The following is a 14,126-nucleotide window of genomic DNA, read 5'->3' as shown; positions in this document are numbered from 1 at the left end:
TTCATAAATTTAAAAACCATTTGATGTATCTCGATGAGGACTATCGTTTGTCAGTTTTGTGCGACGATCTGCTAAGCGTTTCTTTGTAATTTGAAAAAAAAAAGTGTTAAACTTTTGTCCACATTTAAGCTCATACTACCGAATCGATTTTAAAAAATCAAAAACTATTCGAAAGATATTAGTTGGGAATGATACTGATTAGTTTTAGGTGAAAATCTACAGAGCCGTTTTCTTGTAATTAATTGTTGAAAAAAAAATTGAAGCCGATTTTATGGAACTTTTTTTGGCGATATACATCATGGTCTTATAGAACTTACTGAAATATTACGGCTTTACGACAAGTAGTTTAATTTTAAAAATTTATCAAAGTTTGAGAAAATGAGTAGTTTTTTTGACGTTGATTAAAATTAAAATTACACGATTACACGAATAGAATACTTGGTCTTAATGAACATACTAAACTATTAAACTGCTACGGAAACTAGTTTAGTTATGAAAATTGTTGATTTTTGAAAATTTGCTTTTAGAAAATACACCGAGTTATGGTGTTCGTTCGTTTTCAATTATGTGTAATAAATCCACTCGGAATACTTTTAATCGCTCATAAATTAATTTATATTTTATTGATTAAGTCGATTATCTACACGTATCGGGAAGTTCATGTAACTTGCCTTCAATAACCAACTAGTTTATTGAATTGTAATGGCATTAATATTTTTATACCATAATTCTAATAGGCGGGCTTCCATTAATCACGTAAGGTTTTTAGAGGAAGGAGGGGTATATTAAGATATCACGTGTATTTATTTTTAACTAATTTTTTTAAAGAAATTCAAACTTTTCAAAAAAAAAATCAAAAATTGAACAGTTTTATCACGTAACTAAAAATACACGTGATGTTTGCTGGGCGTGGGGGGCTAATTTTGAATATCACTATGTATCACAAAAAAAAACTTAAAAACTCGGTTACGTGATTATTAGACGCCTCCTAGTAAAATATAAATCAAATTATTACTTTTCACTTCTTGTAAGTTTTTCAGACAGTCATCAGGGTCCTCAGTGAACTTCATAGGCAGACTCACACAAACCTAGAAATAAAAAAGTTGCACATCAAATACATTTTCCATAAATCTTATACCCAAATTAATATTTTTCTCTATTTTCTACTCACAACTCCTCCAATCCTGTCCCTATGTCCTTCCCTATTGGGCGAAAAGGGCGTCAGAAGAAAATCCTGGGCAACGTGCCTAATAGTGGCTCCAACTTGACCAGGAACAGGGACATCGTTCTCCCTGAAAAAGTCTCCTAGGGCTCCACAAGCAGCAGATAACATCACTTCTGTGTTATTGACACCAGTCCTAAGGGCTATGGCAGTGATGACATCAGTTTTCACGAAATGAGACCAGGCTACCACTTTTCTACCACAAAGTGATACCGTTTGCAAAGTGTGGAAGGGTTCTCTTGATCGGCGTGGTAAAAGTTCGCCCAAAATCTTTATGGGAGCGTTGTAGATGACCGAGAAAATGTAACTGAAAAATAAAAATTGTAGTAGACACATGCGAAAAAAAGGCGAGGCCGGATTTAGAAATTTGGCTCCCTGGGGCACTGACAAAAATGCCGCCCCATCCCTGAACTTTTAGGTAAGATAGTTTTTATATATCATTTTCCTAAAATTAAAATTACTATTTGATTGCAGAAAATTTATTTCGCATTACATACTATAAATAGTGGTGCTTGGCATCGTGCCTTAAGGCAAATTGCTGCAACTTTCCGTACAAAAAATTAAAATAAAAAAAGAACTTTTTTTAAATCGAGAGACAAAATAAAGAAGCGCGTAAGCGTCGCCTCGCAGAATAAGGAAGAAATAATGATACAGAACCCATAGTAAAATGTAAACAAATACTTATTGTTAAAATATATAATAATTTGATGTGCATATGTTTAATGATCACTTTTGACCGCCAAATGCTTCCTTTTAACTTCCCGTAGGGTAAGTTATTGTAATGGGCCGAAAATCGGAATTGAAAATTTTTACATTTCTCGACGTTTTGAAGGTTTCTGAACATTTTGGCATGCTTCAGAAAAAATGGATATGTGTGTGTGTGTGTGTGTATGTATGTATGGATACAAATTTTCGCCCACGTTTTCGGGCGCACGGATCAACCGATTTGAATGGTTCAAAAAACATTCGATTCCTATTGATAAGGAGATGTGCTAATTAGTTTTTGGCAAAGGCAGGTCCAGCAGTTACGGAGATAAAGAGCAAAGAGTGCAGAAAATAGAAATCGTGTTTTTGAAAGTAATGATTGGGAGAAGTGGTTATTAGTTTTTTGCAAAGGCAGGGCCAGCCATTTAGAAGATACGGAGCTAAATGTACAAAAAATGGCAGTTCTTGAGAGAACTAAGCGTCCGATTTAATTGATTCAAAAAACTTTCTGCTTGTCCTAACAAAATAAATGATTTTGGAAAAAAAAATTTTTGTTTCAACTTTTTTTTAAAAAAAATTGTTGTATATCAAAAATAATTCAGATTTTATTTTTAATTCTGACTATAGTTCTAATATACTTTAAACAAATAATTTCAACTTTGCAATTCAGTTTATATAATTCTTATGAATGTTAAGACAATATTACAATATTAATAATAATCTATTTGAAAACATTCAGTATTTCTCGAACATTTTGTTACGGTACGGAAAGTTCCAGCAATTTGCCTTAAGGCACGATGCCACCCACCCCACTAGTTTATAAGAATTATATGCACTGAATTACAAAGATAAAATTATAACTATTTTGTTAAAAATTGTAACTGAACATGTTATTTATCAATGATAGAATTTAAAAGTTCAAGAAAACTATATATAATATATCAGTAATTATTAAAATTTATTTATTTAAAAATATTTAACAAAATTTATATAATTATGAAGAAATTTACAAAATTATACAGTAAATCCAAAAATTATATAAAATATTTCATCATAGTAATTTAATTAATATTTAATATTATAAAAAAATATAAATGTAACAAAAATTGTAATATTAATGCAAGATTCATTATTAGTATTAATTTAATTATTTATTTATTTATTCATAACCGTAACATAATTTTTATTATTTTTAGCAATTTTATTATTTTTATTCTATTAATTTGTGTATTTAAAAGTATGAAGTGTAGTTTTAGATAAAATTTTATATTAATTTGTAAAATTATTAAAAAATATCAAATATGACATCATAGTAAAAATGTAAAAAATATTAAAAATGTTATTAGAAATTTAAGGATGGTTGTAAAATTACTCAAAATACAATATTATGAATATGTACAGATCATTAATTAACTAGTGGTGTATGGCATTGTGCCTTAAGGCAAATTGCTGGAACTTCCTATACCGTAATGAGTATTCGAGAAGTTTTAAACGTTTTCAAATATATTATTACAAGTACTGTAACTTTCATTATTTTTGCTATATTGTGAGCAAATCCAATGTAAATTATAAATCAATTTATCTCGAACATTAACAATCGTCAGTTCATTTCGAATTCAGTTTCAAAAAAATAGTTGCCACACATTTACACAAAATTGAAAAAGTGCTCCCGTATAGTCACATTCTAAACGCATTTGCAAATAATTCTGTGCGACATTTTCACTTATACTGCGCTTAGCTTGGCGGCATTTTCACATTTTTCAATAATTTTCACAAAATTGGAAAAGTGCTCCAGTACACAAACAGTCTAAACGCACTTGGGTACACATTTGTACCAGAGTGGCGCTTAGACTGTGCTTAGCCTGGGTAATTTTTTCAATTTTTTGACACATATACACACACAACCATTTAGTTTCTAAAGTATGCCCCTCAAAAATGTTCAGAAACTTTCAAAACGTCGAGAAATGCAAAAATTTTCATTTTCGATTTTCGGCCTATTACTATAAACTTACCCTACGGAAGTTAAAAATTAGGAAGTTTGGCCTAGAGAATTATAAAAGGGACTCTACTAACGAGGAAACTAATATTTGATATAAATAATTTAAGAAAATGGACTATACTGGCGAGCAAATTTTGATTTCGATTTTTTAATCTAAAAAGGAACTCTACAGACGAGCGAACTTTGCTTTGATCTTCATAAATTAGACTCTACTGACAAAAAATGTAAGAAGCAATTAAAATTTAAAAAAGAAACTCTACTGAAGAGCAAAAGTTTAATTTGATCTAAAAGATTAAACAGGGACTCTCAGTCGAGCAAAATTAATTTTGTACAAGAAGATTGAAAAAGAACAATACTGACGAGCAAACTATTATTTTATTTAAGAAAAGGACTCTACTGACGAGCATAGTACAATAGCAATCTTAAATATAAAAAGGGACTCGACGGGCGAGCAAAATAATTTAGCAATTTTTAATGTAAAAAGGGACTCTACTGACGAGCAAACTTTAAGGCGATCTTAAATATTAAAAAGAGACTCTACTGACAAGCAAACTTTGATTTAGATTTAGAGGAGCAAAGGGACTCTACTGACGAGCGAACATAATTTTGATCTAGAATATCAAAAAAGGGACTCTACTGACGAGCAAATTTTGATTTCGATTTTTAATCTAAAAAGGAACTCTACTGACGAACGAACTTTGCTTTGATCTTAACATAAAAAAGACTCTACTGACAAAAAATGTAAGAAGCAAATTAAAATTAAAAAAAAACTACTGAGAGCAAAAGTTTAATTTGATCTAAAAGAATAAACAGGCAACAGACGAGCAAAATTAATTTTGTACAGAAAGATTAAAAAAGAACAACATACTGACGAGCAAACTATTATTTTATTTAAGAAAAGGACTCGTACGAGCATAGTACAATAGCAATCTTAAATAAAAATAGGGACTCGACTGGCGAGCAAAATAATTCAGCAATTTTTAATGTAAAAAGGGACTCTACTGACGAGCAAACTTTGTTTTAGATTCAGAGGAGCAAAAAGGACTCTACTGACGAGCAAACTTAATTTTTATTTTAAAAAGGAACTCTACTGACGAGCAAAGTTAATTTTGATCTAGAATATTGAAAAAGGGACTCTTCTGACGAGCAAATACAAATTTTCCTTTAAAAAGGGACTCTACTGACGAGCAACTTTGATTTTGATGTGAAAATTGAGGAGCAAACTGCAGTTGTGTTCTAGAATTTTAAAAAAGAGACTCTACTTTATCACACTACTCAATTACAAAAATATTTTATGGAAAATAAAAAAAGATGTAATAATTTTCCATCCTCAAAAGCAATTGTTTTGTCAATACAAGCGGAAAGTTTTTCTATCATTCAAATCGGACGGTTAGTTCACTCAAAAATTGCCATTTTTAGCACATTTAGCTCTGTATCTTCGAAATGGCTGGGCCTGTCTTTGCCAAAAACTAATAACCACTTCTCTCAATCATTACAAATAGAATGTTTATTAGATCATTTAAATCCGACACTCCGTTCTCTCAAAAACTCGATTTGTATTTTCTGCACTCTTTGTTCCGTATCTCCGTAATGACTGAACCTGCCTTTGTCAAAAACTCATCAGCATATCTCGCCATCAATAGGGATCGAATGTTTTTTGAACCATTCAAATCGGTTGATCCGTGCGCACGTAAACCTGGACGAAAAATGCAGACATACAAAACGCACACACACATCCATTTTTTCTGAGATATGCCAAAATGTTCAGAAACCTCTGAAACGTGAAGAAATGCACAAATTTTCATTTTCAAAGTTAAAAATGCCTACTTACCCTAATTCCCGGATAGATCCAAAAACTAGTGGTGTATATTCCCATAAAGTATACGACCAGGTGTTGGTATATGCACAAAATCCATTTTTCAAAATTGAAGCCACAGCTAAAAATTCTTGAACTACACGTACAGGAAACTTGCACATACTAATTATGAATTGGATCCAAAATTTTATATAAAATTTTGTCAAATTTATTGGATTTATAGACGTAAAAACTGCTGAGAAAATTGAGGTAAATTTGATGTCCCTGCGTGCGAATTCTTTTTGCAAAGATGATTTGATAAACCTACAAAAAAAGAATCATCAAAAGATAATATTTTAAGCATATTACAAAAGTTTTGGCGCTTACCAGGATTTAGAAACCAAGTTGTTTCTGGCTAAGTTATCTTTTGTTGTCAAATTTTTCCAAACAGTTCCAAAAACAATTAAAACAACAGCCATCAAACCAAAAACCCCAATACTTTGTCTATTACTCCATTCCAAAGGATCATATTTGCTTCTAAATTTCTTCCACAATTCATCAAAGGTTAAATTGATCCTTCGTACAAGTTCAGGAGCAGCTACAGGATTTTCAAAAATTTCCAAAAGTGGTGTTTTATGATCTAATTGTGATCCAGTAGATGAAATCTCTGGTAAAACTTTAGACAGTTGTTCAGTTATCATTTGCAGTTGCTCCAGATTTTCCAAAATTTCAAAATTCAAAGTGTTTTTAGGATCCACATTGATTTGTAAAGTCGACGATGTCAAGTCGTCCTCGTCGCTTAAAACATCGGAATCTGATTGTGAACCAGAATTATCTTTAACTTGCAGGAATTTTTTCAGATCTTGTATAGTTGGCAGGATGTATTCTTCGTAGTCCATTTGTTTACGTTCAGCTAAAATTTTCTGAGTTTCTTTGGATATCTGACTCTGCTCGTCTAAGTTTTGATCGGCTTCTGGTAAATGCAAACTTTCCTCACCAACTTGAGTTGATGGTGAAGCATCTTCTGAAGTTATCAGGATTTTAGGGTTGTTACTACCTACAAAAACCGACATTTTAGAAAACCGGTTTTCGAATTTCAATTTTACTAAAAAACCGGTTTTAACCGGTTTTCGAATTTTATATAGAAAATAAATTTTTGCTCGAATATTCTGTAATTTATAAGCAAATTTAGTGTAACTTAGAGTATTATTTGACTGTATTTATTTATTGTTCAATTTTATAGATAGTAAAAAAAATTATTTTAGTTTTAATTTGCAGAACTAAAAAATAATAGTTTATCTGTATTAAATAACTCTGAAGATGATTATTCGTTATTCATGCACCATTTTCACTTATAAGAATGAACATATTTTTATGATAGTGAAAAGAAAGTTCTCGAATAAATGGAAATAATACATTAATAAATGAAAAAAAAATATTAAACTAAAAGAAAAATTAATATAAATATTAGATACATGTTGATACATACTAGGGTTTGTCGGTTTTCAAAAACCGGTTTTTGGCGAAAATTATGGAATTCGAAAACCGGTTTTTTAGTGAAAAAAGTCGGTTTTCACTGTAGAAATGAAAAATGACATATTTAGCCAAATATAAAAAATAAAAGCATTTTGATTCTTGAAATCATATCATTTCTATAGCATTTGATATCTTATCAGTCTGCAATGGTTTCCAGAAAAGTTTTGTATATATTAATTTAGATTTTTATACCACTGTATATATTAATTTAAATCAGTGTGACTTCTTCTTGAAGAAGTAACGTCCTCTACTCAAACTTATAAAAAAAGAGTTTTAAACCCTAGAAGCCACAAATTAAAGAACAAAAAACTTCTGACTTTAAAAATAATTAAGCATAATTTGGTCGCAAGTATAAGAGTATTTTCTCTTACAGGAAATTTTGTGAGTAAACAAAGGACATGTCTATGTAGAAAATCGATAAACGTTCTCAGTTTTTTGAAATCATATTTTATTAAACAAAAAAAAAACAATTAGAATGTTTAAATTAATTAAAATTGCTCGAAACAGAATACCCGAATTTAGCTTAATTGTTTTTAAAACTAGAATTGATATTAACAAGTATGTATTAGGGTTTATACAAAAACCGACTTTTCAAAAACCGGTTTTCGAATTTTATATAGAAAATAAATTTCTGCTCGAACATTCTGTAATTTATCCGCATATTTAGTGTAATTCAGAGCAGTATTTGACTGGATTTATTTATTGTTCAATTTTATGGATAGTGAACAAATTTATTTTAATTTTAATTAATAGAACATAAAAATAATAGTTTATCTTGATTAAATAACTTTGAAAATGATTATTTGTTATTTATGCATCATTTTCACATATGAGAATATAAATATTTTTATAATAGTGAAAGAAAAGCGTTCGAATAAATAAAAATAAAAAAATATTAGATACATATTGATACATGTTTGTTAATAATACAATAATAAATTTTCATCTTATTATTATCTGCATCTTATTTTATCTAAGTTTTACCGTTAAACAATAGCACATTTACGAAATTTTCATTTTATTATTATCTTCATCTTATTTTATCTAAGTTTTACCGTTAAACAATTGCGCATTTACGAAATTTTCATCTTATTATTATCTAAGTTTTACCGTTAAACAATTGCACATTTACGAAATTTTCATCTTATTATTATATTCATCTTATTTTATCTAAGTTTTACATGTTTGTCAATATCAATTTTAGTTTTAAAAACAATTAAGCTAAACCCCAAGTATTTTCTATTCCGAGCAATTTTCATTAATTATTTTTAAAATTTTAATTAGTTTTTTGTTTAATAAAATGTTATTCTAAAAAACTCTGAACGTCTATTGATTTGTTACTTAGACGTGTCCGTTATTTACTCCAGACTTAATTGTTTTTATAGCCTAATATAATAATGTTTTTGTTCTTTAATTTGTGGCTTCTAGGGTTTAAAACTCTTTGTTTTTAACTTTGAGTAGAGGAAGTTACTTTTTCAAGAAGAAGTCACACTGATTTAAATTAATATATACACTGGTATAAAAATTGAAATTAATATATACAAAACCTTTCTGGGAACCATTGCAGACTGATGAGATATCAAATGCTATTGAACCGATATGATTTCAAGAATCAAAACGCTTTCATCTTATTTTTTATATTTGGCTATATTTGTCATTTTTCATTTATACGGGGAAAACCGACTTTTTCTACTGAAAAACCGGTTTTCGAATTCATTTCACCGATTCAATTTTAATTTTCGTCAAAAAAACGGTTTTCACTACTACCTGTGTCAATAAAAGGCACGTCTTCATCAGTAGGTAATGCCAAAGGTTTTTTCATAGTTTTATGTGTTGGTTTAGGTTCTTGCAAATGTGCGTGACCCTTGGACGTTTTCCTTGTCTTCTGCAACTTTTTAGACTTTTTTCGTTCAGGCTGCAACTTTTTGCTAAAAGTTCGTTCCTGTATGGTGCTAGGTATGGAGGTTGTTGTAAAATCACGTTTAGTCCTTGGTTTCAGCATCAAAAAGTCACCGATGGTAAGTTTATGCTCCTTGGATAAAAGTAAATGGTGCATTCGTACCACGATGTAGTACTTTTCTTCCAAGGAAACTATATTGGGCACTATTACAATCTGCCAAGGAGGTTGGTTTGATGGTAAGTACTTTTGGGTGATAGAACTCACATATTCCTGCAAAAATAAAAGTATCCAGTACAATTTAAACTAGCTGTAAGTGGAATTCTGTCTTAAGGCAATTAGGGCATCGTGCTTTAAGGCAAATTGCTGAAACTTCCCGTACCGCAATTCAAAATTCGAGTAATTAAAAATAATCAATAATAATCAATAAAAGTTGATCAATGATTTGAAACTTTTAATAGAGTTTCGAACCATATTGAACCATATTCGGAACCATATTCGAACCATATTCGAACCATCATGTGCAAAAACGTACCGTGTTGAAATAAAAATGTAATTTCTGAAATATTAGGTTGTCAAATATCTCCCTTCCGCCTTTTTGTGTTATAAACCAATAGCAAAAAAGCGGAAGGGAGATATTTGACAACCTAATATTATAATTAATTAATATATATTATATATATTATATATTATTCATTAATATATAATAATTAAATAATATATTAATCAAATAATTCAAAAAAATATTTTAACATTAGCATTTCCCAATAAATTAATTTCAACAAATGCGACTGATTATATTTTAATCAAATTGTGACTATAAATACTTAATTATTTTTTATTTGTCAAATTTTACTTAAAACTTAAAATGTTTACTATAATTTTCATGAAGTACAAAGAAAATGGAAAATAAATAGAATTATATATACTGCGGAATATTGAAAACTATTCGTATTTTATTTATATTTTTTATATTTATCTAAATTAAGGCAGTATTGTTCAGTGAGTAAAATAGTTTTGTCAATAGAATAAATAACTAGCTGTAAGTGGAATTCTGTCTTGAGGCAATTATGGCATCGTGCCTTAAGGCAAATTGCTGGAACTTCCCGTACCGTAACGAAATGTTCGAGGAATACTGAATGTTTTCAAATAGATTATTATAAATATTGTGACATTGTTTAATATTTATGAGAATTATATAAACTGAATTGCTGAATCATTTGTAAAGTATATTAGAACTATAGTCAGAATTAAAAACAAAATCTTAAATATTTTCGATATACAAAAAAAAAAAGTTGGAACAAAATTTTTTTTCCAAAATCAATTATTTTGTTAAGACAAGCAGAAAGTTCTTTGAATCATTTAAATCGGACGCTTAGTTCTCTCAAAAACTGCCATTTTTTACATATTTAGCTCCGTATCTTCGAAATGGCTGCGCCTGCCTTTGCCATAAACTAACCATCACTTCTCCTCGTCATTACAGATTGAATGTTTTTTGGATCATTCAAAACCGATACTCCGTTCTCTCAGAAACTCGATTTTTATTTTCTGCACTCTTTGCTCTATATCTCCGTAACTGCTTAACCTGCCTTTGCCAAAAACTAATCAGCACATCTCCCTATTAATAGGAATCGAATGTTTTTTGATCCATTCAAATCGGTTGATCCGTGCGCCCGAAAACGTGGACGAAAAATTGTATCCATACATATTAGGTTGTCAAATATCTCCCTTCCGCTTTTTTGCTCTTGGTTTAATACAAAAAGGCGGAAGGGAGATATTTGACAACCTATTACATACAAAACTCACACACATCCATTTTTTCTGAAGTATGCCAAAATATTCAGAAACCTTCAAAACGTCGAGAAATGCAAAAATTTTTGATTTCGATTTTTGGACGATTACAATAACTTACCCTACGGGAAGTTAATACATTACTTTATCGATCATTTATTACCTGGATATTAGCCTCATTCACCCGTCTTCCTCGGAAGATTTTAGGAGCACAAACAACATGCCGAGTGACGTCGAATGTTAAATCTTCGGTGATTTCATCCCCAGATGGTTGAACCCAGGCACTGGACCCCCAACAACTGGTCAATTGTCTTCGGAGATGTTTGCAAGTTGCAGATATTTTATTAGAAGCATAATTTCTTTTTAGGAGATGCTCCGAGACAGCTGCACGAATCGCTGCTTTATCACATCGTCCTGGAAGGGTGATCTTATATGAGGTTTTGAGAGATGAAAAGTTGTCGAAGGCATTTGGGTTTGTTTGAGTGAGTTTTATATTATTTCATTGAAATATCGTTTTATTCCAAACATTTATATCGGGGTGTATATAACTGTTGGCATGGAATCGTAGTAAATTGTATCCAGTTTCTCCCTATTTAACTGAAAAGAGTACCTGGTACAATAATTTCGAGTTATTCAAAGAAATGATTTGTAAAAAAAAATCTTTAATCGAATTAATATTAAAGTTAAATATTCTGTTTTTGAATATTTTTTAAATTAAATAATAAATAATACATCATAAACTGATATTTGGATAATTTAATTTATCAAATTTTTTATAGCTAAGAGTAAAAACAGACGAAAAAGTTTTCCCAAAATTTTACGTCTGCACGTTAACCTAAAACGACGCGTCGATCCAGGTTGCGTGCACTTTTAGCCACAAACTAGCTCCTAACTGTATTTATTAGGAAAACAATATACAATATGAAATCAAATAATAAAATATGACTTATGATACTATTATAAATATTTTTTAATTAAATTGAGTACAACCCTATGTTTATATTACGTATATTGCAAATTGCAAACTTGGACATATTGTAGCGAGTTCAAACCTAATTTATTTGAATTTTTCGTACAGGAGTATTTGTGATAGGAATATAGAGTAAATTTAATCTACTTTCTGCTAAACTAACTAGAAAAGAGTGTCTAGTACAAAGTTTTTGAGTTGTTCAAAGAAATGTAGAAAAATGTCCCCCAAAATTTTCTATTGCGTTTATCAAAAAATTGAATTCAAAGTCATTTTATTCAAAACTTTTATATCGCAGTGTATATAACTGTTTACACGGATTCATAGTAAATTTTATCTAGTTTCTCCCTATGTAACTGAAAAGAGGTGCTTTCCCCTGACATTTGTGAGATATTTGACAAAAACCAAAAAAAATGTCCCCAAATTTCTATTAAATCCTAAAGAAAATGATCGTTGTGGCAATTTGGTAAGTATGGGTAAGTTTTAGATTATTTTATTGGCTATGAAGTTATAAAATCAATGGTTTGAAAGTTTTGGGGCAAGCAATAAAAAAATGTATCTAATGGTACTAAGAAACTTTTACCTTTGTCAGATGCTCAAATAAATTTTATCGACAAATGTAAAAATTATTATGATGTTCAAAGTAATTTTTTTCTCCTGACCTTTAATTTCGACCAAGACATTAATAACCGCCGGATTCCTCCAACTGTCCACCAAACTTCTAACACTATGAGTTTTTATAAATTCCAAATGTGGAAATCTTTTCGACAAAATAGCCAACCATATTTTTCTGCAACATTGAAGAACTGGAAAAAAAAAATAATAATATTTAGTCATAATAAACTCATAATATAATAATCAATTCATCGTTAAAAAAAATAGGCAGGATAGACAGAAAAAATGCCCTGACGTTAATAATAATATATAGAAAAATATATAAATTTATTTATTTATTATTTAGTGGAATCGAAAATTAGGTCACTGCACTATTTTTAGTATAAATATAACTAAAAATGTTGATGTAGTTACTAAGCGATTTGTTTATTTACTTTACGATTGCATAAATGTTTTTATCTTACACTGACCTTTCGATTAATGAATAAAAGATTTCGTTTTATTGATAAACACTGAGAACTTATTATAGAGAATTAAATATACTTTATATATATATATATATATATATATATATATATTTATATATATATATATATATATATATATATATATATATATACTTCTCCAGAACGGCTTCACCGATTTTTACCAAATTTTACATTCGTACTCAATAAAAAAATTTCGTACCCCAATGTAATAGTATTGTTTACCCTTATTTTTTTGAAATTTGTCATCAATTTTTTTATTATGTAGCATTAAAAAATACACACAACCCTAAATTTTAACTTTTTCTTAACCAATCCCTATTTTTATAACCATTTTAGTAATTCAATCATTTTTTATCCCGAAATGAATATTTTTGATATACTTTTGGTATGTGTTTTTTGTACTTTAGTTTAGATTTTTGAGCTTAAAGAAAAAGCTTAAATCTTACTCTAAAACAAATTATAATTATTTATACTTTTTTAAATTTTCGGGTCCATTTTATTTATTTTAATTTTTTTAGTGTGAAATTGAAAAATACATTCTACTTTTTTATTTCAAAGTACTATTTGTTTATATCAAGGGTTGTCTATCCCTAACTTTTTTCTTAAATTTGAGAACCAAATATCCTTTAGTTTTAATTTTCAATTTTTGACCACACTTTTAGTTAGTGAGATTTTTCTACTAAATTTTATTTCAAATATTCCTGTTCTTAACATAAAGAATAAATTTTACTTAAAAAAATACATTTATTTTTATAAAGGATTGTTTAGTCCTCACATTTTCCCGTTGTATAAATGTTTCCCGATGCGCACAAACAGTGTTACAGTTATGTTATATTTATATTTATATTTATAAATAAATATATAAATATATTTATTATTATACAATTATACAATTCACAATTCACAATTTTACAATCAACTAACAAAACAACCAAATATAAAATACAAATAAAGGAGTGCTAAACTAATTTAATTTTGTGTCTGTGTTAAATTAATTTGATATGCCAAATAATATAAAAAAATTGTAAAATAATTAGTTTGTCGAAGGAATAAAACTTCTTGGCTAAAAATAACATAACTTCTGTTACAAAAATTAATTTTTTTGTGAAAT

General features: G+C 29.0%; 1 protein-coding gene across 1 annotated transcript in view; it reads right to left on the bottom strand.

Moving 5' to 3' along the window:
• Positions 1-14,126, bottom strand: part of LOC113373308 — a 54,855-nt gene that overhangs the window by 35,628 nt on the left and 5,101 nt on the right. Inside the window, exons 3-9 of the mRNA XM_026613619.1 lie at positions 12,575-12,718; positions 11,109-11,359; positions 9,025-9,427; positions 6,109-6,778; positions 5,758-6,045; positions 1,172-1,529; positions 1,016-1,088 (exon numbers count right to left, since the gene is read on the bottom strand). Coding sequence (XP_026469404.1) covers positions 1,016-1,088; positions 1,172-1,529; positions 5,758-6,045; positions 6,109-6,778; positions 9,025-9,427; positions 11,109-11,359; positions 12,575-12,718 — 2,187 coding nt within the window. The remainder of the gene's footprint in view (positions 1-1,015; positions 1,089-1,171; positions 1,530-5,757; positions 6,046-6,108; positions 6,779-9,024; positions 9,428-11,108; positions 11,360-12,574; positions 12,719-14,126) is intronic.

This window comes from Ctenocephalides felis, unplaced genomic scaffold (genome assembly GCF_003426905.1).
Source record: "Ctenocephalides felis isolate EL2017-DRISC unplaced genomic scaffold, ASM342690v1 CF-g0.4_SCAFFOLD_01604, whole genome shotgun sequence".
In the NCBI taxonomy this organism is placed as follows: domain Eukaryota; kingdom Metazoa; phylum Arthropoda; class Insecta; order Siphonaptera; family Pulicidae; genus Ctenocephalides; species Ctenocephalides felis.
Note: the sequence above shows the minus strand (reverse complement) of the source record. Positions and strands in the feature narration are given on the sequence as shown.